Below are 23,352 nucleotides of genomic sequence, written 5' to 3' on the forward strand. Positions count from 1 at the left end.
CATTGTTTCTCAGCTGCTGAAGCAGTTGAGACATGCAATTTTGACCTGGTTACCCATGGAAAGTTTTCCTCTACACTTCTATACAAGGGTTTCAAATATGTCTTGGTCTGTTGCATTCCCTCATTGGGCTGTGTCAGAGAGGGGTGGTGAGTGTGCACAACTTCCAGTTAGACCATGTCTGGTGGCAGTACTTTGAGCAAGTGCTGTGGCACAACTGATTTTCTGCTACATATAAAGTGGATAACATTTAAAAAAAAAAAAAAAAAAAAAAGCACGTGTTCTGCCATGTTTATTTTGAATAATGGAAACGACAAATATGTCTCTTTTCTTTTGGCAGAACCAGCTCCTTGCGAAAGGCTTGCTGTTCATAGAGGAGAAGGTTAAGCTGTGTGAAGGCAAGTACACACGTTGTAAGAAACCCATTTTGGAGAGGAGTCCTTGTGGGCCCTTCTGAGTCATGCTTTGATGTTTGGCTGGGGGAGATGATTTGCAATGCTAAAAAGCTTACAGCCCTTTCTGGTACTACCTGAGAGTGTGTCATGGACTTCAGGGGCTAGGCTGCACTGCAGTCTGTGCATTCCTTATGGCTGGAGGACTGTTTTCAGAACCGTGTGGCTGCAGTATTCCTGCCAGCCATGGCTTCACCGCGAGAGTGATAGCGTGGTCTTGAGAGGCATTGGAACCTGGGCTAAATGCACTTCTGGCTGGGTGTGAATCCTATTGTGAAACTGTGCTAAGAGTCCTCTGCCTTTTACTTCTGAGTGTGATTTGCAGCTCTACACTCTGGCTGTTTGGACTCTTGGAAGCATGATTTTAGTTACAGCAGTGCTCTGGTGTTGTACTTTTGAGAGCTGAGCTAACAGGTCTTGTGTAAATGTAAAGAAAATGGCCATGTGGATGGGATTGAAATTCTTCAGCAAAAAAGAAGCTAACCATTCATGAAGATCTGTTCAAACCACTGGGTACGGATGCCTGCTGCCACAGAGCCTGTGGACCAAGGCCAGTTTGGAGCAGCAAAGCTCAGGGGTAGCTGCTGGGGGAGTTAGTCTTGTTATTAATGGCTTGCTCAAGCAGAGAGTGCTGGCTGAAGCATACATCTTTATTCAAAACTAGGCTACCATTTGATTTGACCCAGTTTTGTTGCCTGTAGGGAAGATCCCTTGCTAATCATCAGCTTGCTGTATCTGGGTCATTAAATGCCAGTAGACACTTAATTTTGTCACTGGCGCTGGATTTCTCTGCACTGTTCTTCATCAAGTGACTTGTCTATCTAGCCAGCATGCTGTGGAACTGAATGGACCTTGATGATGGAGCTGTGCAGTTGCCAGCCCTCTGCTTGATGTGTGCTTCTTTAGCACAGACTCTGTAACGGAGGGGAAAAAAGGCAGATTTATATACTACTCATGAATGTGGGTACTTGCCATGCTGCTGCCAGCTCTTGAGACTAGGCACTGTATGCTTATCAATCTGATATCTTGTGGGTTTTTTTTTGTTTATTCATGTAAAATATTCAAATTTCTGCTTTAGCACGAGGAAAAGTGAGTTAGTCTACAACAAACTGAGAGCAGATGAGTAGTAGTTTGCAACCAGTGAAGTAGTTTAGGTGGGATGAAATTTTCCAGGCAGACAGCAAATCCCCCTTGTTATGCTGTACTTCCCCCCCCCCCCCCCCCCCCCCCCTTTGAAACAACCCTGGAGCCACTGCACCCATGCAGACTGGCATCTCTGCATGAGATGATGACTCATGACCACTTTTCCTTCATAACATGTAGACTTGTTCCAGGTCCTGTGGTCGCAGCAACAAGAACTTCTTGTACGCATTCTCTGTTAGTTGTGTCTTCCTGGAAAATTTTCTGCTGTCCCAGTACTCAAAGATGGAATCATGTTCCTGCTGTGGGGCATGGCAGTGTTTTTACTGCATCTATTTTTTTTCTAATCTCAGTCTCATATTTTACTATTTTTCTTGCTCTACTCTGTCAGACTCTTTTTCAGTGCATGTAGGATTTATGAGTTCTTGAAGAAACAAACTACTCTCCATTCTTCTTCAGAAGGAAAAAGCATTTCATTTTTAGCTCCACACAAACAAATTACAGTTCTGGGGAGGAGACAGAGGGAGGAGAAGTTCATCTGTTTCCTGTTGTCTTTTTCACTTATGGCTGGCAGTTTCAGGCAGTGGATATCTGTTATGGGGGTGCTGGGTAGGTCTCATGTGCTCCACTTCTGAAACTGATGTCATATCTGAGATACTTCCCTCTCGGCACTCTGGCAGTCAGTGAGGTCTCTGCTTGAAAGGAAACATCTGTAGAACCTGGTCCTGCTGACTCTCTCCCCTCTCATTGGGTTATAAGCAATATGGCCCGTGGGCAATGCCCTGGAGAAAGTCCACATGGGAGTCTCCAGATGGGGAAAACACATGAATGCATAGTGATAAGTCTCCCCTTAGATGCAATTTTGCGTTCCGGTTCCTCGCTTAAGCTTGAGCTGAGACTTTGAAGATGCCTTGAGCAGCTGTCTTCATTTACTGTTCCTTGAATCTTGACTACTTGAAGGCTCCTCCATATGAGGCTCTGTGAGGGGTATCCTGGGAAATGAGTTTGTCAGAAGCTTGTTATTATTAAATGTGGGTCTGTATTTGCTCCTGGAATTTCTAGGAGTTGTATCTAAAAAGCTTGGCAGAAAGCTGGCACTTCAGGTGGGAAAAATCCCATAAAAAGCCTAGAGGTTTTGGGTCTAAATGCTGAGAAACATACAGCTGTTTAAATCAAGCCTATAAAAATAATTTAGTGTCTATTTGAACTATAATGTTCAGTAAAGCATTTTTCTGTTAATAACAGGTTTTCTGACCACAGCTGTATTCTTGTTATGGGAGTCATGAGCTGCTTAGCATAATCTGCCTTCATTTGAAATATCCCCTTATGTCTGGGGATATGTGTTGGAGTCAGATTCACATGAGGGCTAACCACAAGTGGAGTTCACGTAGGAACCTTCCAATTTGCCACGTTTGAGAGGCAAAACCTTCAGAGGAGCACCATGGCTTTGTGACTTGTCGGAGTTGTGGGTTCCTGCAGGAGTTCATGACTTCTGTGTCTGTCCTTGAGGGTGGCTGGATGCTGGAGATGGCTTTGTTCTTACAGAAGTTCTCTCTGACTCAGTGGCTGCAGGACAGCTGATACTGGCTGTGGCCTCCCAGCTTTCATATGCAGTTGCTAGCACACAGCTAGGTTCCTGTAGTAGTTTAGTAATTGTGAGCTGTGAAGTTACAGTCTTTATTCAGAGTTAGAGACTCCTTACAAAGAAATGCATTTTGTTGGAGCTTGTTCTCTTTGTGTTGAATGACAGAGCAGTTTATGATCACAACCTTGTTTGTCAGTTAAGGCAAAGCTTAGCTGACCTGTCATTTTCTGTGAGGAAACTGACTGTGCCTTTGTATCTCTTACTTTGGGAAGTATGGAGTAGTGGAACAATTCAACTTGACTGCAGTGTCCCTGTTGCTAAAGCTCTTTCTCACTCCCAATCTGTTTTTGTAGGTGAGGATCGCATTGACATCCTGTCTGAAATTTGGGATCACTACTTCACTGAGACTCTTCCTACACTCCAGGCAATATTCTATCCAGTACAGGTAATCTTAATTAACATAATGACAATTCTGCTAACAGTACAGGGAAATGTCTGTTTTGGAAGAACTGGCTAGTGGCTAAGCAGGTCTCAAAACCTTGGAGCTAAATCTTAGAGGAAGTAGCATTTGCCCAGACCCAGATCAGCATTCATTTTTAAGGACTGCTAAAATCTACTGGGCAAGTACAGTCTTCTGAGCTCTTATTTCCCACTGTCTACCCTGTCTGTGCCTACCTAAGCTTGTATCTCTAAATTATTGGATAACTTGTCTAGATTGAAGCTCTGGACTGTTTGCTGGAAGTAGGTTCGTCTGTTTCTAAATATTTGGAACTCCAGTACAGATGATAGTGCTGATGATTTGCCTGCAGGGAAGGAAATATGAAGATCAGATCATGAGTCTTACTCATCCAAACTACTTTTGGAGTGTTTATGTCCAAGCTGTGTCTTTGGAAAATTCTCTGTTAGCGTTTTTAAAGCTTTGGTAAAGGGGCAAGTAGATCTCTAAGGACAAATGGACAACTAAGTGTAAGACTTACGTATACTGGGTATTTTAAATCTGAGTATCCCATCAGAAGTGTCAGGCTCTCAGTTTTTCATGTGGCTTTGGTCAAAGTTTCTGTATGAGAAATCTGGATACCTTCCTAGGCTATTTTGTTCTTCTGTCCTGTGATAAGTAGGCATTCTCAGAAATGCTAGCTGCCTTCTCTTGACTTCTGGCTGTCCATGAGATATATTTTCTGGAAAAGAGTCTTTTAGTTATATTCCCTTTGTTTTCTTTGAAAGGCAGCATGTAAAGCTCAATTTGCCCTTTTCCTCTAATCCTTTTAAAGCTAGCATATCCTAGAAGAGCAAAGCCCTTCTATAAAGACAAATGCTAACCTTTTCACTGTTTATTTTTGTTCTTTCCTTGCTGCAGAAGCTTAAAGGTAGGTGTTTGGCAGCTGAAACTGTTCACTTCCAATATGCTCCCTTTGCAACTAACTCACAGTCACGGAGTGATGTCATCTATTTATGTGACAGATTGTTTGCTCTGCAGTTATCTGTGCACTGTAGAAGGAACTGAGCTAACTGTTATGTGATACCTGCAAATAATAATTCTTAGCTTACCAGAAAAATCTGCTTCAGTGCAAAGACTACTGCACAGTAGTTGCAGTGTTTAGAATTTGGTAGCGATTAAACTGAGTATGGGATGCTGAGATTGTTTGAAATAATAACTTTCTTAGTGTCCATCTCGTTGCAAAGTTTTCATCAAAGATTTTTCACAGAAACTGCTAGGGAAGTATTGTTGTTTCACAGATGAAGAACTGAAATGTAACAGACAGCATACTTAAAACTTTGCAAGCACATACGTCCTACATAGAGTTATGGATTTGACTCTCCTGGATACATCTAAGCACCTGACTCTAAGTGAGCTGTCCTAGGTTACAATTAAGTGAGTTGCTGGTGCAGCAGGGAACTAATGAATTTTGCTCTTATCCTGAGCTAGCGATCTGATTGCAAGCCTGGTTTTTCCTATAAATAAGAAACTGTATGTAGCATTTATCTGGCATATTACCAAATGTAAAGAGATCATCTAGCAAATCTCTTTCACCAAGCTGCTGTTCTTCATGCGCTATTCCAGTAGCTGAGAAAGTCTGTGTGCTGTTGGCTCCTCAACGTTTAAAACTCCTTTGTTGCAAACACAAACATGTTTTGTGACTTTCTGTGATCCCAGCAGCTGACCATTCAAAAAGAAAGTTGGCCAGATATGTGAGCATGTTACTGGTGGCTGTGACCAGAAGTAACTTTGTGTCTCAACTAAGTTTGAACGTGAGGCTCGTAGCTGTTGCAGCAGTATGACCTTTAAGCGGCCAAGTGGGTTAAATTGCTGTACAGAGGAAAACTATGTAAACAGGTCACTGACTTTAATATAATTGCAGCTGTTGATGTAACCAGTTGGTGTGGAAAAAGAATAGCAAGTCTTGTTTTGTTTGGCGCAGCAGTATGTTTGCATTTTGAAATGAGATATGAAATTAATGGGGCTAAACCACATGGGATAAATAAAAAGCGTGCAGCTGCTGAAGCACAGTTTGGAGATGAACGTGAGCCAGACTGTTCTACACCTTGATGCTTCTAAGCACTCAGTGATGGTTTAAAAACAGTAAAGTGCTTTTACAGTGGCCATGCTGCTTGCCACACCACTGCCTTTAGATCGTATTTACATATGGATGATGCTGTTAATTATGACATTAAAACCATTATGAATTAATAATTAACTGATCTTAATTCCTTCCAGCTAAATATTTGCCTCAGTGAGTATGTTACGGATACTATAAAATGGTTACAAAATGGAGTGCAGGTCAGGGATTAATGTGTTGGGGAGAATAAGGAAAACTTTAGGCTGGGAGGTAAGCAGGGCCAGGAGGAAACTTTCTGCTGTTAAATGGGGCAAGATAAAGTCACATGTACCTTCTGCCTAGCAGAAGGAAATGTAGTAACACTAGAATGCTTGATGGGGTCCAAAGATGTCCGGTGTGCTTAGAAACAGAACTGTGTCTTCACTTGGTAAGCTAACTCACTTGTTGATGCTGAAGGTTACAGTATGCTTTGTGGAGGAAATCAAAGCTGTTGTCTTCACTTTGTCTAGTTGCTTTTAAAAGATGCTGATACAAGCAGTCCAACTAGCTTTGTTCTAGCCTAAATCCTAAAATCTATAGTTGACTGCATTGTGGATTTTTGTCTTGCTAGCCAGGTCTGTCTGCTCAGCACCTGCACTTTAGACACAGAACGGAGGCATAGGCTTGATTAAGGAATATTCTGTGCTGAGCTCTTTCCCTACAAAATCTTTAGTGATTTCTCAGCTCCAAGCATCAAAAGCACCAATTGCATCCACCCTGGCCTTCAGGTGTTTGTGACCATTGGCTGCCAGTTGGGTTTTATGAACACTTTCACCCTTCTGATGAAATACAGGCCCCTTTTTGGCTTTACTCCAAGCCTAGCAACACATAACATAAGATGTTACTCTTTTCAGAACTTATGTGGGACAGAGACTGAGTAGGAAGCTGTCAGCACCAGAAGTCCTCACACTGAGCAGCTGGGGGTGCTTCACCACAGCAGTGATGGGCAGGATAGGCCCATCTCTCTATGTATACGCATGTGTTGTTGTGGTGCTCCCATATTCCTTTACCAACTCTTGAATTTTTGCCTTCTCTGTTTTCTAGGGTCAGGAGTTGACCATCCGTCAGATTGCTCTTCTTGGTTTCAGAGACTTGGTCTTGCTAAAAGTGAAGTTGGAAGAAATTCTTCCTCTGGTCCAGACAAAGCTTCCAGCTTCCATTGTCCAGATGCTATTAATTCTACAGGTGGGAAGCTTCTGGTTTTCCTTGTTTCACTCTGTTTGAGACTCTGTCCTCACCCAACTGATACAAACTTTGGAAAGGAGAGTGGGGAGAGCAGAGGGTGAGGTTAAGGGGAAGATATGTGGTCTTATGTGAGAATGTAAAAATGAAAGCTGACTTTCAATGGTTAATGTCCTGAGCTTTCCTGGCAGTTGATAAGGATAGGTTTGTGAAAGGGCCCAGTTCTGCTCTTGCTTGCATTTTCCTTGGTACTTTGTCTCTCCAGCTAGGGACAGTCCCCGTAGTCTTCTAACTTCCTCAAAGTTTCCCAACTTCTGTGAACACGTAGGTCTCCTGATATGTCAGCTTTTTAATGACCCAACGAGTCTCTTTATATGGGTGATAAAAGCATAGGAAGGAGTATTGCCTGCTGGCTCCCTAGTACCTTCCTCTTTCCTAAATGGGATGCTGAACCCCCTCTATGAGAGAAGGAATATCTTATGGCAGCATGCAAAACGGTGCAGGTTTTCCAAGAGCATCTTGCAAGGAACACAGACTTCTTGTGAGGACTGTCTTTTATAATCAGGCTTGAAGAAAACGGAATCCTTGTGTTCCAGGCAGGACGTGTATGGCCAAGTTTACCTTTTTCTTTAGTATTGCTCAGCCTGGCAGTCTTGAAAAATACCATAATCCAGGTTGCTGTTTGGGCTCTTCTCACTTTAATTTCTCTTCAGATATACCTTATGATAATTGATGGGGAATAAAACTTGCTGAAGTATGTATGATCGAAGTTGCACAGTATCTAAGCTAGTATTTCTGTGCGAGTTGTCGCTCAATTCAGGTATCCTCTGTGACCCAGGCTGTAATAGCAGGAAATATTAGAGTGCTACCTCAATTTCCATAAAATATCATAATAAAAGGAGTCAGGGGGGCAAAGAGAATCGCAGTGACACATCTCAGAAAGAAAAGCCTACTGAGGGTTTGCAGCAAGCTTGTCTGTGGACACTTTCTGAAATTACAGTTAAATTACTTAGTTACAATCTTTCATAACTGTAAACTGAATTAGAGAGGGTGCTTCTCCTGCAAGCCTGTCTTAAGGAAAGAGCAGGGCTTTGCCCAAGCTGTGATAAGGCATTTCCACAGAGGTATTTCCTGGCAGAAGTGCCTTGGTATAGCTGTGCTTCTGTAGTTATTCTGTGTAAATCTCATGTTACTGTAGCTTGTTTACTATCCCTTGGTCATTTAAAAAAAAGTAGTCTCTTGGAAAAAAGTCTCTTGGCAGTCTGACTATGACTTGAACAAGGAGGCTGGTGTGATCAGCATGCAGGTCTCCATTTTGGCTCTTCAGCTGTGTTCCTTTAAGTTCTGTACTGATACAGCTGTGATACTCCAGAGCCAAGATATTTGGACTTTAGTAGAAACTTACTGCAGATGGGTAATGATGGCTCTTCAATTTCAACTTTAAATTTCAGAGTGTCCACGAACCTGATGGCCCCAGTGAGAGCTACCTACAGCTGGAAGAATTGGTCAAGCAGGTGGTGTCACCATACTTAGGTTTGTGTGAGGACCACAGCTTCTCTGGTAGCACCTGCTTGCTTGGTAAGACATGCGACAGCGTACGGAAGCTCTTTCAAACAGTTTGTGTGGTACCAAGGTTGGCTAATAGGATGCAGGGCACATCTGTACTAGAAAGGAAGTGCTGCATGACTCCAGGAGAGAGGAAACAAAGGTTAAAACACTCTTAAGAATGTCCTGGTTAACATATTTCTGAATGTAGATCTTTTTGACCTGCTTTTCATTTTCCACTGCGTACAAGTGCAAAATCTCCATTTTCTGGAGGCAGGCTGGATTTTAAAGTCTGTGCCTGAGGTGCTTTTCTCCCCCTGTTGCACTTGTGAAATTGCGTGTTTCTTGTCTACCTGCTCCCTGTTCCTACCAGCTCACCTGTTTTCACTACCTTGATTCCAGCAGTTACTGTTGCATCTGCCGCTCTTTGTAAACTGCTCACTTCTTGCCTGCTCATCTTGAGGGATTGTTTCAAATTTTGCATGGACTCTTCCATGCATTTGAGCATTCTGTTTGGGGGGGAAAAAACAACACGATTTATTTAAACCGTAGGTAAACGGAGCTAGGAGAGAGAACTGTCACATCACTTCAGAAAGGTGATGGTCATAGTGGAAAACCTCTACGTGTTATTCAAGAGCCCTGCTAATAAGCACGGCCTGTGAGAAATAGATTAGCTAAGAAATAGATGTGGCAGTGCTGTTTAGGTAACCAGAAAGATTGAAATGAAGTAAATGAAGAAAGCTCTACCCCTGCACTGTTTTGTGGTACTTTATAAGCTGTAGCCTCTCCTTTGATACAGACTTTGACTAGACGAAGGCACAGGCTATTCTGTGTTACACCTTAGCAGCACAGGCAGATTATGGTCTTATGGTAGAATGGTTCATCAGGGCTCGGATGCTCTCTGTCTCTAACAAACTCCCAGCCTGTAGTGCTGGGGAAGTGTAGCTGCCTGACCTATACTGAAGTTCCTAGCTAGCCTGGATTTCTGCCAGTGAGCAAAGTATTGGTATCATAAAAACAAATTTCACGTGAACTTTACAAGGCCAGTTCATGTGCCTTAAAATCATTGTATGTCTTTTTTTTTTTTTTTTTTTAGCTGTCATTTACTTCTGTGTATTTCCAAGGTGGCCTTTTGCCCCTGCTCCACCCTATGCTGAGCAAAGAGAAGTAACTTTTGATTGCATTACACAGCAGAGACAAAAAGAGCAGCATTTTCCTGCAAATAAGCTTCTGTGGTGGTAGTTTCATCTAGCAATTGCTGCTTCCTACCAGATTTCTCTCCCTTCCCCTCTCCTTTCTGCCACTTATTTTGCTTTCTCAGAGCCGGCATATTCTGTCACTAGGCAGCTGGTAGTGATGGAGAGTCCCAGTAGATTCCCTGCCATACAGTGGCTCTGTGGTGCCTTTCTGTTGGGCTTTGGATATGTTTGCATTCTCAGTAGATGCTGTGGAGTCCAAACTGCTATCTGGAACACAACCTTCAAGTTGCGTTGGTTTTTGAGAAGTGCAATTGAGGAAGATTGAGGTCACAGCTGTAATAAACATAAGGCTTTGGCCTTCGAGGCTGCAGTATGTTAAACTTGATTTAAGCTGAGAGAGGAGAACAGTAGGAATAGGTGGGGGGGGAGGGGGGGGAAGAGGACGACAGCTTGCAGAGTGGATTTGGGGAAGGCAACTTCCCCAGCTGAAGTGACAAATCATAAAGTCTAGGTGGAGCAAGGGGAAGCAACTTGTATCACACAGCCTGACTCAGATGCTGGAGTCTGTGGCCTGTTTCATTCTGAGCTCTGTAGTTCACCCTGCTTTGGTGGAAACATAGTTACTTCAGTTCTTGTATTGTATACCTTTCACTGTGCTTGTTACTCTCCTGTTGTCCACTCTACTTGCTTACTCTGTGTAATTAGTCACTACCTGTGCAGTAAGGACAGTGTGCTGAAGGGATCCAGTTGTCTCAGAAACGATGTTTAAATTATTAATACAGGAAAAAAAAAAAAAACATTCCTGCTATTCACCCTTTATATTAAACCTAGCATCACTGCTTATTTGAGTTTGCCTCCAAAATAATGCCTTAAAAGCTCTTCCCAGTTCATGTTCCTGGCTATAGCACAGCGAAACAGACTTTTTTTTTTTTAGTTAAACTATGTATGATAGTTCCTTTAAGAGAGCATCTTCTCTGGCTGTTGGCAACAGGCCATCCATTATAGGTGAAATGACCTTCTTTCCATTCTGAAACCCATGAGAACACAAACTAATCTTTGAGTTCTCTGCCAGCTCTTTTGTCTTCTGTGCCATGATGCGGTTGTGGTTCAGCTACTGTGCGTGCTGGATCGTAGCTCTGGGCAATGAGGTTTGGAGGCGTTAAACTGAGATGCCATTCTCCCTAGAGGACCTCTCCAAGGAGGATTTCAAATGGGAAAGGTCATAGGAGGTCAGAGTGTTTTATTTCAGCACTCTGCTGATTTTTGTTCTTCTCCTCATGTCAGATTTTTCTTTCAGGATGGAGTTCTGTGCCTTGCAGTTCTTATGGCAACTTGACACAGAGCATACATAGCCTTGTTTTTGTGTTCCAGTGTGTGGCAGGGCCCTGCTGCATAAGATAAGCATACCATCAGGGGAGAGATGAAGGATAGATGGCTAAGAAGTATCAGACTGTGGTCTGTTTTCTGCAAGCCATCAGTTCACAGCTGGAGGTTGTGTGAGAATCATAGAATTGCTCAGGTTGGAGAAGACCTTAAAGATCAGTGAGTCCAATCATGACCTAACAACCTTCCATTAAATCTTCTCCCTGTGCACCACATCCAAATGGTTTTTAAACACATCCAGGATTGTGACTCAACCACCTCCCAGGGAAGCCTCTTTCAGTGCTTAACAACCCTTTCTCTAAAGAAGTTTTTCCTGATATCCAACCTTAACCTCCTGTGGGGCAACTTAGGGCCATTTCCCCTTGTCCTGTCAACAGTGAGAAGAGACCAGTCCTGCTCTCACTGTAAGCACCCTTCAGATATTGGAAAAGAACATTAAGGTTTCCTTTTTCCCCAGACTGAGCAGCCCCAGTTCTGTCAGTTGCTCCTCCTTTCACAAGCCTTGTTGAACTTCTTTGGACCTGCTCCAGCCTCTGTCTCCTTTCTGTACTGAGGTGTCATAACTGAACACAATACATGGGTGAGGCCTTGACTTAGGGCAGGACAGCCCTAGTCCTGTTCACCACACCATTCCTGATAGAAGCCAGGATGGCCTTGGCCACTTGGGCACACTCCTGGCTCATATTCAGCTGACTGTCCCTCAGTACACTATGTTCCCTTTCCCTTAGGCAGCTTTCCAGCCATTCCTTCCCAAGCTGGCAGGCTTGCTTGGGGTTGTTGTGAACAAAATGCAGGACCCAACACTTAGCCCATGGTATTCTGTACCCTATCCTTATATGCTAGCACAGGGGGCTGTGTTCAAGGGATAACAAATCTTACTCTTAAAGACTGAGGCGAAGATGGCATTGAGTACCTCAGCCTTATCCTGATCGTTGGTCACCAAGTTGCCCTTAGCATGCAACAAGAGATGGAGATTCTCTCTAGCCCTCCTGTTGTTGATGTATTAATAAAAATATTTATTGTTGTTCTTTACCTTAGTGGCCAAGTTCAGTTCTAGCTGGGCTTTGGCTTTTCTGATTTTTCTCCCTGCATATCTTTACTGTATACCTGTACTCATTGTAAGTAGCTTGCCTGCTATTCCAGAAACTATAAACTTTCCTTCTGCTCTGGTTCAGCCAAAGATCTCTGCTCAGCCAGTCTGGCCTCTTTGCCTGTTGACTTGTCTTCTTGTGACCTGGGGATGATCAGCTCCTGCACTTTCAAAGTAACTTCCTTAAAGCATTCCCAGCCTTCCTGGGCTCCCATGATCTCCAAAACTACCTCCCAAGGCACCCTCTCAACCATAGTCCTAAAGAGGTTAAATTCTGCCCTTCAGAAGTCCAAGATGACAGCTCTGCTGACTCCCCTCAGTGATTCAGCAAGGATTGAGGAAATCTGGCATCTCATGATCACTATGTCCCAGATGGCCTCCAACCTTTACATCCCCTGCAAGACCTTCTCAGTTAACAAACAGCAGGTTCAGGATTTTGCTTCCTCTTGCTGGCTCCTTCACTAGCTGTGTCAGAAAGTTATCTCCGCACACTCTAGGAACCTCTGGGGCTGTTCCCTATCTGCTGTATTATAAATCCAGCAGATGTCTGGGAAGTTGAAGTCTCCCACAAGAACAGGGAGAGAGACCTCACCCAACTGTCTGAAAAGAGTTTTATCCACCTCTTCGTCTTGGCTGGGTGGCCTGTAGCAGACTCCTGTGATAATATCAGTCTTATTGACCTGACCTTTTTTTTCTGATCCATAAGCTCTCAACCCTATTATCACCATCATTCATTTCTGTACACATTTTTTCTTAACATAGAAGGTTACACCACGGCCTTTCCTGCCTTGCCTGTCTCTTGCAAAATGTTGGTAGCCATCCATTGCAGCACTCCAGCTGAGTAATTCCAGAGTCATTCCACCATGTTTCCATGATGGCCTCCAGCTCCTCCTGTTTATTACCCATGCTGTGTGCGTTAGTGTAAAGACACCTGAGCTGGGCCCCCTTTTGAGTGGCTGTAATCATAATACTCTCATGACCGTACTCGGGTGTTTCCATAGCCACCAAGCTCACACCAACCATCGTTTTTCCTACAAAAGGGTGAGCTGTCCTCCTTAATCAAGACTCAAGACTGTGGGATCTTATTAGCACATCCCTCTCCTACAAGCACTGGGACATTACATACAGGCTCCATTCTAGTGATCCCAGTTACACCTCCCCACCCACCTTTGTACCTAGTTTAAAGCTCTGTTAGTCAACCTTCCCAATTCCTGTCTTAAGACCCCTTTATGCTGGTGAGAGAAGCTACTCCTATCGGTTACCAGCAGGCCTGGTCTTGTGCAAACAGAGCAGAGGTCAAAAAAAGAGTTGCAGACTGTTCTTAATTTCCCAGGGGACTGTGATTACTGGATAGAGCAATCAAAGGAGGAAAAGTAAAGCAATAAATCTATGTTCAGAGTTCAGCCTAACTTTTTTTCTGATTATCGTAAAGAATTTTACTTCAGTTTCACAAAAATCATCTGCAGATAGTTTTTCCTCAGAGAGTTAGGTCATCCCTCACCTGGAGAGAAGAAACATTGATAAATTCTCCACTGTGCATTTCTGTTTCAGTACCTGTTCAGTCCTGTGTAACCCATTTCTACAACATACCTGATCTTGAAGGAAACCTCTACTAAAGGAAGGTCCACAACTTTTGTGTGGTTATGTGCAGCCCTTATTGGCATTAGATTGCCTGGCTTAATGTCTTAAAAATGTCTGCTGCTGTTGTGGGGAGAAAATAAGAGCAAGACCTCTTGTTTCTTGCCCAGTTATCCTATCTTAACCAGGTACAGCTTCTGGATAAATACTTGGTGGCAAGAGAAGGAAGAATTCTAACCTCTTCCGCTGAGACCTGTCAGCTATGCTATACATTTCCAACACGTGTTTCTGTGGAATCTCATCAATTTCACTGTGACAGCAGGAGACAGGGCCATTCTCTAGTGCTGTAAAGTCAGATAACACCCATGGCTATCTGAGATGAAATTGGAGCATTCTGGCCTGTAACTTATTTCACGCTGCTATCGCCTTCCTCTTCTTCCCTCTGTCCTAACTCCTGTGGAATGTTATGGTCAGAGATTGACTCTGACAAAGGTCTAGGTTATCAAACCGGCTGAGACACTTAACCAGGTGTGTTTCTAAGTCCACCAATGAAATTCTGCTGATATCTTGTTCCTAGCACTTCTGCTGAGCTGTGTGTACAGAGCTATGCAGGGAGCTGCCTTCTGGATGGGAACAGCTTGGAGTCTGGATCCAAGCAGTAGCCACTGAAGCGTCAGAATAGATCTTCACAAACTTCAGGTTCTTCGCTGGCGAGGCCTAGTTGTACTCTTTCAAATTAAATGTTTGGAAAGCAAAAGCATAGATGCAGGAAGTACTTTTCCTCAGGAGTATGAAGTGTTTGGCTAATGTGTCAGCAAAGAGCTGTGCATCATGTTTTAGTAGAAGTGGAGATTAAAATCTGGCTCCTGTAATGCGCGAGTGACCTCAGCATCTCTTTCAGAAATAGAAATAATGACTTGAGAGCTCTGCCTCCTTAACGTGTGGGTGACAGTGGCTTAAGAAGAGCTGGAGGGGGGGTTTCAGGTCCCTGCGATGTATTGGGGAGCACGCTGATCCCTTTCTTAGGCAAATCTTCCTACAAATCATTTCTTCTCCATGATGGCAGGCACTGCTCTTCTAATTGCTGCAGTATTTAAGACAGTGTGTTTAAGGGACATTCAAGAATTTTAGAGGCACAATCTAAGGCTAATGGAGTGGGAAATCAGATGGAACTGAAACATGAACTTCTGGATTATTTGCAATTTCAAGAATGGCCTTTGCCTTGCTCCTTTTTAGCATTCTCTGTTTGTCCCACTTGTTTGACTATAGTAGAATAGAAGGGAAGAGGTAAAGCTTAGATTTTTCAAATTTAAAATATGCATTAGGAGTAAACTTCTACTGAGATAAACCATGGGAGCGTGGGTCTGTGTGCAGTGTGGATGCACTCACACTGGAGGTTGGCTGCGTGGTCTGGGTGAGCTGTGGCTGTGCAGTGGCAGTTTGGGCCCCAGCTCACACAGGCTTCACGTCTGCCTGGTCTGTGGATGTTTTGCAATCCAGTCCCTGCTTAGTTCTGGGCTGAGCTGAAAAGCATCTTCTGTCCTTGCAGCGTATCTGGGTTACGGTGGTTACTGCAGTGTGGTCAAACTCAGGACCTTTGCTTTACTTTTGCACACAGCAGGCAGAGTTGTACTCCTATTCTCATGCTGATAAAGGCTTGGGGAGAAGAGCGTGGTCTTGTGCAGTGTTGCTGCTAGTGCTCACTTCAATACCAGCAGATTTTACAGTCTCCCAGATTCTAGTTAGATTTTGAAATCTGGATAATGTCAGATGCTGAAGCACCAACACATGCATCAACTCTGTAAAGTCTCCTCCTCAGTGAGCATGTGTAAAGGTGTATGTAAGAACACAAGTACACACATAGCACGGGAGCCTCAGAACTGATGAATACAGCCTGGTTGATTGGACTGCAAACAACTACAGTAGTTGAAGAGCACTTGTTAGCCATTCTGCCACAGAACACAAGGATGTACCAGAAGGGAATGTCAGGACCAATTTTTCCAGTTTATGTGCAGGGATGGTTGCCAGGCTTGGCAGGAGCAATTTTATGTTATTGCTTCCTACAGTGTTCTTGTATTCAATGGACTTTAACCTCCCAAGTCCTCTGGCTTGGCTGTTTAGCAGCACTAAAAGTATACACATGCAGTGGCACTTCTTTCTCACGGGAATATTTTTATTTATTTATTAAGTGAAGCTCAAGCCATGGCTATGATTTTTCATTTTCCTGTGTATCCTGGCCTCTTGGGAAGGGCTGCAAGCTGTGCCTGTTTAAATAGAGCATATTTTCATTTTAAATGTGCTGTTTAGAATTGGAGAAAAGCAAAGATTTTGCCCTGGAAAATCTGCAGCAATGGAGTCAAGAGAATTTACCACTTTTTGCTTGGCTCTGATTCATCTTCTCAGGCCTCTCCTAAGCCAAGAAACCTCTGCGTAGATAAAACTGTTGCAAGATAGACATAATGTAAGTATTAATTTGTGGAATTACATTGTGGTGAACACAACATCAGAAAGCTTCTGAGTTCCCTTTGTCCTCTGCACCAATGAACTGAGCAGCCCATAGCAGTGGCTGTGTTCCTAACCTAGATAGGAGGTGGGCATCAAAGTGCTTGAGTCAGTCATGTTGCAAGTAAATAACTACCCCACCATTGGCTGCTTTTTTTTTGGCATCAGCACTTGACTTTTTTGACAACAGTCAGCAAAGAAGCCCTGATAAGTAATGTGCAATGTGGAGAAATAGTTGCTGCTTGGACTCCCATGTTATTTGGGTCTCATTGACACCGGACCAATTTTCACAGCCTAGGTGCAGACAGCACCAGTGATGCTGGTGCTGTGCTGCAGTGCTGCTGTGCTGCTACCAGCAGCTGCAGGGAGTTATGGGAGTGCTGGTGTGGTTCCCTTTACATGACCTTTCTCTGATGACCAACACCATCACTTGCTGTACTTGAGCTGCAGTGGATGCATAGGGAAGATATCAACTGCAACCAGCCTCAAACTTACTTGCACAAGGTGAAATCTTCTGAATGTGTTACTGAAAGCCCAAGGGTGAAGTGTTGTCATTATCTGGCTGCTGTCAGTGGTGGAGTTTTGTCTGCTCCGCTGTTCCTCCTTGTAACGACACTGAGCTGGTTTTCTGCCTTTCTTATTGATGCAAGCTTTCAGAGCTGTTTCATAACCTTCAGAAGAGAGCGCATTGCTTTGCTTTTTGTTATCTCTTATGCTCTGCAGTCTTGCGGGAAGTCTCCTACATGATCTGAAAGACTTCTGACCTTAGGACATGAAATCCTGCACTTCAAGGAAGTTGGTGAGATACCCAGTGTGGCTGCGAGCTGAGTCCCCTCTGTGTCTTGCAGCCAGCCTAACAGCTTGGACAAAGCTTTGCCTCTGCCCTGTTGCTCATTCCTGCCTCCTTTTTTTTTTTCTTCCCAGAGAGACGGTACTCCAGATCCCGTTCCAAAGCTGGTGGACTGAGTTACTCCTCCCACCTGGTTGGCAGTCGGCAGCCCAGTGAGATGGCCCTGACACCTCTGACGGAGCAGGAGGGTGAGGCTTATCTGGAGAAGTGTGGTAGCATCCGTCGCCACACTGTTGCCAACGCTCACTCAGATATTCAGCTCCTGGCGATGGCCTCCATGATGCACACAGGCATGGTGATCGAGGAGTCGGACAGCAATGACAAATGTCTCCTCCTGCAGCCCAGTTTCAGCCACAGGCAGTGCTCCAGTGAGCCCAGTATTGCTGATGGGCCTGAAGGAGGCATGGCAACAGGCAGGCAGGACTCAGCAGAGCTGAACTGCACATCAGTCAGCTAGAAGAAGTCTCTCTGAGGAGAGGAGGAGCGTATGTGCTAAGCTGGACAAATGCTCCTGTCACCCCTCTGGAAAAAAAGGAAAATTGGGGTTTTGCTCCTGGTAGTGAAATGGCCTTGGATGATCTAATGTCTCTTTGGGAGTGCTCTCCAGACTTGTTTTCCTTGCTTGTTTGTGATTGTTGTTGATAGAGGTACCAGCCGGCTCCCAATTGAGGGTGGTGGGCTGCAAAGTGGAACGTTGCTATGTACCTTCTGTAAGCTCTTTTACTGTACTAACCTAAATCTTCTGGCCTCAGGTTTCCTTCTGTTTCTTTGGTATGATGCAGATGAGCCTCTTTCTGCTTTTGTCTTTCCTGGTTTTGTGCTACTTGTTTGCATCACAGGATCCTGTGCTTGATGTTCTTTGCTTCTGTAGTTGAAGTGGTGACTAAGGACTACCTTTTTCTCTTTTGAAGTTGAACTCAGGGATAAAACTACTTGGATCTTGCAGAAAGATCTGTTCAGATTGCTTGAGAGAAGGAGATCCTTCACTTGCTTCCCACAAGTGTGGGGGGAAGAGAATCTTGAAGAAACCAGCTTTTTTTTTAGCCCACACATGAACAGAACTGGATACGTATGGAGTCCCAGCTGAACCCTTCCAATGTGCTTTATGTAGTTCCAGTAATGTCTTTAATGTTGATGTTATAAATCGAGCACCAAGGAGAAAGGTATAAAGTGAGAGCGAATACAGTCCTGAGCATCCCAGTATTTGGCATCAAATTGCTATTTAAGTTCTGGGGTGGTGCAGCTGCAATGAAAGGAGAAATCTAAACGAGTCCCTTCTGAAAGGGAATGCCCATGCATTTCTATCGGGAGAAAACTAAAGGTGCTTCTCCAGGATGACTGTCATGAGTGCAGAGCAGGAGATGACTTACAGGGCTGCTTCCTTGAGCTGCTGTGGTACTCCCTGCACTTGCAGGATTCGTGAGAGCAGAGATAAGCAGCTGGGTGCAGAACGGAGCGCTGTCCTTGTAGCACATTTGTGAAGTGCTTCTGACCTCCAGTGGTATCTCGCTCAGTGAGCATTTCTTTAAAATGAAGCGAGGGCTACGTGTAGTCTTTGTTCCTATTTTTGTTCTGAAGATTAGGATTGGGTCCAGGTTGTCAGTATGTCAGAGTTGCAGTGCCCACTGCATGGCACCGTTTGGTTCTCAACTGCTGCTTCTGTGGGAGCAGAACCGATTTGTTGGAGCAGTCCTCTGGTGCCTCGCTAAGCAGATTTGCAAGTGTAATTACAAGCTTAGAGGTAAACTGAAATGCTGCCTTAAATGTCAAATCCCATTAAAAACGTGGATATAATACCACAGCCTCTAGAATCCAGTCCCTGTGGTACTGGCTGCAAATAAATCTATCCTGACAAGGGAACAGGAAGTTAGGATGAGTCTTCAGGAGATGTTTTTACATATTGTGACATTAATTGCAGAATTTGCCCTGCTGCCATTGGGCATTAAGCACCTTTTATTGCATGGGCTGTTCTGAAAGAGCAGCTTGGACCTGCTGGGATTTGACTTTGGTAGCATGTGCTGCAAAAAGCAGTTGGATGGTTATTGTACCACAAAGCACCAGAAAACCCAGCAATGAGCACAAGTCTTGCTGTCTGTGTACATGAGAATATTTCTTTGTCTCCTGTGGTTTGCAAATCTCCAGATACTTGGAAGGGGCTGTGTTTTCTTGTAGTTGGTCACCTGCGACATCCTTGCTGGCCTTTGTAGAAATGCAGTGTTTTTGTCCCTGCTGTAATTATGTGAGAGAGATTGGGTTGTGCTGTTGGCTTCCTAGGAAGGATGTGTCTGGGGAGGCAGGAAGAGGGGGATTTAAGCAGTCCTTCCTTTAAATGGATTCTAGGGGAAGTTGCCTTCTTATTCCTAAATTGGACTGATTGTGCCACCTGATGCTGTCACACGCACTGACTTGCAGCCTTCTCTTGGCCACAGTGTACACTTGGGAAGTGCTGATCCTGCAGCATTTCAGCTCACTCCTGTAAGTGCTTCTCATCTTTTTTACTTCTCATTTCCCTTTTGTAAATGCCCAAAGTTAGCAGCGCCGCCTTCTGTGATGAAAATGAGTATGATTTATTTCCTGACATACTCTTGGATCATCTCTAGGGCTAATAGGAACCCAGTCCTGGTTTTAACTTGAATGTCTTTTGTTTTACATCTATTTATAATTTTGAATCATGTTGATTTTGTGCCTGTTACGTTGTGGAAATTTGCACCGAGCCACTCTGAATTGAGCACTTCCCCTGGTTGTTTGGATGTTTTGTTAATGGAGAATTAAAGCTGGTGGCTTTACTTTTTAAACTGAACTAAACTTGTTCTTCAACCAACACGGAGGATCTGGTTGGAACTAGGTTTTCACGGGCATTTGATGGATCTTGAACCTTTCTTTTGTCAGTGTTGGTACTGCTGCCTTCTTTCCCTAGAGGAAGACAATACTGCAGAACTCGGGATGGCTGTGGGCAGTGAGCTGCCCCTTCTGTTGGGGTGCTTCTGAGTGAGGTGGGTTCAGACCCATCTCTACAGCCTCCTGACTCCTCCAGGAGTTGGGATCTTAAGGATCTCCACTACCCTGAACTCATACCGCAGTACGGAGCAGCTGCCGATTGCAGCAGTGCTTGAGGAGCCGCTGTTTGAAGCCTCTGTCATTGGGCTTCAGAGCCAACTCCCTCTTATGCCGAGAGCCAGTTAATAATTCTTGTGGAATTATTATTATGGACTGCATAGTAACAGCCCCAGTTACCCTGGAAGAAAGACTGGAGTCACAGAATCATTATTTCTGGGCTGAAAGTTAATGAACACATCTGCACTGGCTCATATTCGAGAGTTTGCAGTTGCTATTGTCACTGGAAAGAGCCCCCACACTTTTTAACCTAACAACCTCAGTTCTGTGGGATTGCTCGGGCTCCTGGAACAGTGGACAGTGCTGTACCAGGACAAACTGGAAGGTAATGGAATTAATGTATATTAAATGTCAGTGAGAAACCACAAGATCCTCTTCAGTGTATGACACTTAGGATGATTTATTACCATTATTGCTAAGCAAGCCCTCTTTTCTCCTGTGGGTTTTTAATCCACTTCATACTAAGCAGCTATCGACTAACAGATATTGATGGTCCTTGGTGCAAAAATAGGAAGTCCTTCCTTCTCTCCTGTGTATCTCTAAGAGGCAGCTTCACTATTACAAGAAGGGCTGTCTGCTGCCTTTCTTCAGGCTCGGGAAGTGAATGATCATTGATTTGCTGCGTGGTTGCAAAAGAAACAAAGGGAAGGGGGAAGCTGTTCTGAAGGAGGGAAACGATGGCACCTGTACTGGAAAGCTCCTGCAAAAGCAGGACATTTGAGTCTAATACTCTGCTCCTGGGCACCAGTGAGCTGAACAAAGATGGTGCTGGGAACTCAGACAAGCATTGGAGACTTTGTGTAATTCTCCTTTACAAGCTTATGTGGGGGCTGCAGAGAGGAGAGGATTTATTGTGATTTTTCTTTCCCGCCCACAGTCTCTTCCCAGAAGGCTGGGGAGAACAACTATCATGTACTGAGCATCACTGCTTGTGATAGAACATAGTAGATGGAGAACCTCTAAGCAATACAGCCTGGATCTGGCTGTCAGCCTGTCCTGTGGCCCTTAGATGCAAGGCATCTTTCTCCATAGGTTACTTCAGGGAGAAAGAGAGGGCTAGAACCCTGTATTTTTTTCCTCCATTCCTTGTAGTGGCTGCTATAGAAAGCATCAGCCTTGTTTCATGAGTCCCAGTGGTACTTTAAGTACAGATTCACTTTTGAGTTTTAACTAGAGGATCCATAAGGGATGTACACATTAGTCTACACAGAGCCTTTCCACAAGACGCAGCCAAAGCCGCAGCCTGAGGAGCACTTTCTAGGTGATTTGCTGAGGTAAGTGGAGTTTGTTACACCTGGTGAAATACAGAAACCAGGAGAACTTGTATGTGCCACTTCTCCTTGACAGTAGCCTGGTTCCTTGGTGTGCTGCCAGAAGGCCTGACTCATACCTAGCTGGAAACACTGCTTTGTTAAAAACAGCAACAGAAACCAAGGTAAAGCTTAGAGAGAAACAATGTAATGCATAATGGTGACCCAATGCAGAAATGGAAATAAAACCACTAAGCTGTAGCGTACTATCCTAGGCTTTGACAAGTGGCTTTCACTGATTTCACGTTTAAGAACAGAACTGTAGGGAGCTTTCAGTATTATGGAGCTGGTGCCAGCAGTTGCAGAGAGGACGTGTGCTTCTGAAGGCAGGAAGGAAAACCAAGGGGTTACCAGAGCGGACCTACAACAGACCTGCTGGGACTCTGCAACCTACGCCTGTCTCTGCAGAGTGGGATGAGGTAAGAATTGTCTTGCTTTTTATTTTTGAACATATAAATTAACTTGTATGGAAATGATTTTGTCTGAGAGGGGTAAGAAGTAGAAGATGAATGTTTCCAGGCAGTTTATCACAAGGCATTTAGCAAAGGAATGCTTCTACTTTAAGAATGCAGGTGCTTCTTCCAAAAGTATTACTGCCCCACTGCTAAAATGCTGCTCCATTTAAACAGGCAGTTCTTAAGGCTCTTCAGGAAGCTGAGCAGAGCAGAGCTGTCCTGTAGACCATGTTGCAGTGCAGTATGAATGGCTCTGGAATGGGCTATGTGCCAGCCTGAGTATTTAGCCATGGTTGCATTAGTGAGCAGCTTGCGCTGAGTTGCAGTGAAGGTCTGGTTGTAACAAAAGAGCAGGAAAGCAGCAGCTCCAGCTGTGAGAGGAAATCAGTGAGCACAGGAACTGTCGTGGGCTGTGTCAGTCCGGATGAGTCAGAGCAGGAAAAGGTGGCTCATCAGTCCCAGCCTGGACAAAAGCGGATAGGAAAATGATTTCCCAGTTCACAGTTTCAAAAATTTCCTCATTCCATCTCAAAAGGGAAAAAAAAAAAACAAACAAACCCACAACCCAAGCACTCACTTCCATAGAACAAATGAGTTCAGTCATGACTGCTAGAAGACTGGATAGAGCAGGGCTCCAGATTTCCAGCAAGTCTTGCTGCACCTCAGTCTTCATCTGTTCCCCCTCACAAAATAAAGGTAAAGTCATGGAGGCAGTACTGTGTATTTTTTTTTCTGAACCAAAGAAAAGTTGTGGCCTTCCAGAAGGAATTATAACAGGGAGGGTTGATAATGGTTCTACCTGGAATAAAATACTACAGTAGATTCAAGCTAGCATTCGTACATTAGAAGCTTTCTGCTTCTTTAGGGGCAAGGGAAAATTAAAAATGAGAAACAAAGGCAGACATATCTTAAAAAAAAATATTTGTGAACTGAAAGAGGTGGCAGAAATAGCACAATCGTCATGCGTTCTGAGATCTGCCAAGCTGACAGCTGTTGGTGTGTAACTGGGGGCATGTCTTTCCTTACATAGGCAGGGATTGTTATGGATAGGTGAGGTCTCAAAAATTTAAAAAAATTAAAGCCAGCAAAGCAAAAAACCAAAACAACAACAACAACAACAACAAAAAACAACCAACAAAAACAAGACCCTGAAGAACAGATTTCCTGAAGTAAAGAAGACTTGGACGGTGTAAGGGTGGTGGTCCCCATGGATATTGTCCTTGCAGATGGAGCTAACTAAGGTCAGTGCTGTTGACTTGACTTCTGTCTCCTCCTGTTCTGCCTGTTGGTCCGTTCCTGGCTTTCATGTTATTTCTGGTTATCCCCCATTTGTCTCTTATGCCCCCAGTTCATTCTACTTTGCCACAGTTATT

The 23,352-nt window shown here is 44.1% G+C and overlaps 1 protein-coding gene across 2 annotated transcripts in view; it reads left to right on the plus strand.

Moving 5' to 3' along the window:
- The window catches only part of PRR5L (proline rich 5 like), a 56,517-nt gene that overhangs the window by 27,474 nt on the left and 5,691 nt on the right, over window positions 1-23,352 (plus strand). For both annotated transcript variants that reach the window (XM_052693318.1, XM_052693319.1), the window contains exons 8-12: window positions 338-395; window positions 3,528-3,619; window positions 6,816-6,956; window positions 8,405-8,531; window positions 17,175-23,220. In XM_052693318.1, coding sequence (XP_052549278.1) covers window positions 338-395; window positions 3,528-3,619; window positions 6,816-6,956; window positions 8,405-8,531; window positions 17,175-17,557 — 801 coding nt within the window. In that variant the 3' untranslated portion in view covers window positions 17,558-23,220. The remainder of the gene's footprint in view (window positions 1-337; window positions 396-3,527; window positions 3,620-6,815; window positions 6,957-8,404; window positions 8,532-17,174; window positions 23,221-23,352) is intronic.

The sequence above is a fragment of the Tympanuchus pallidicinctus genome, unplaced genomic scaffold (assembly GCF_026119805.1).
Source record: "Tympanuchus pallidicinctus isolate F22 unplaced genomic scaffold, pur_lepc_1.0 scaffold3, whole genome shotgun sequence".
NCBI lineage: Eukaryota > Metazoa > Chordata > Aves > Galliformes > Phasianidae > Tympanuchus > Tympanuchus pallidicinctus.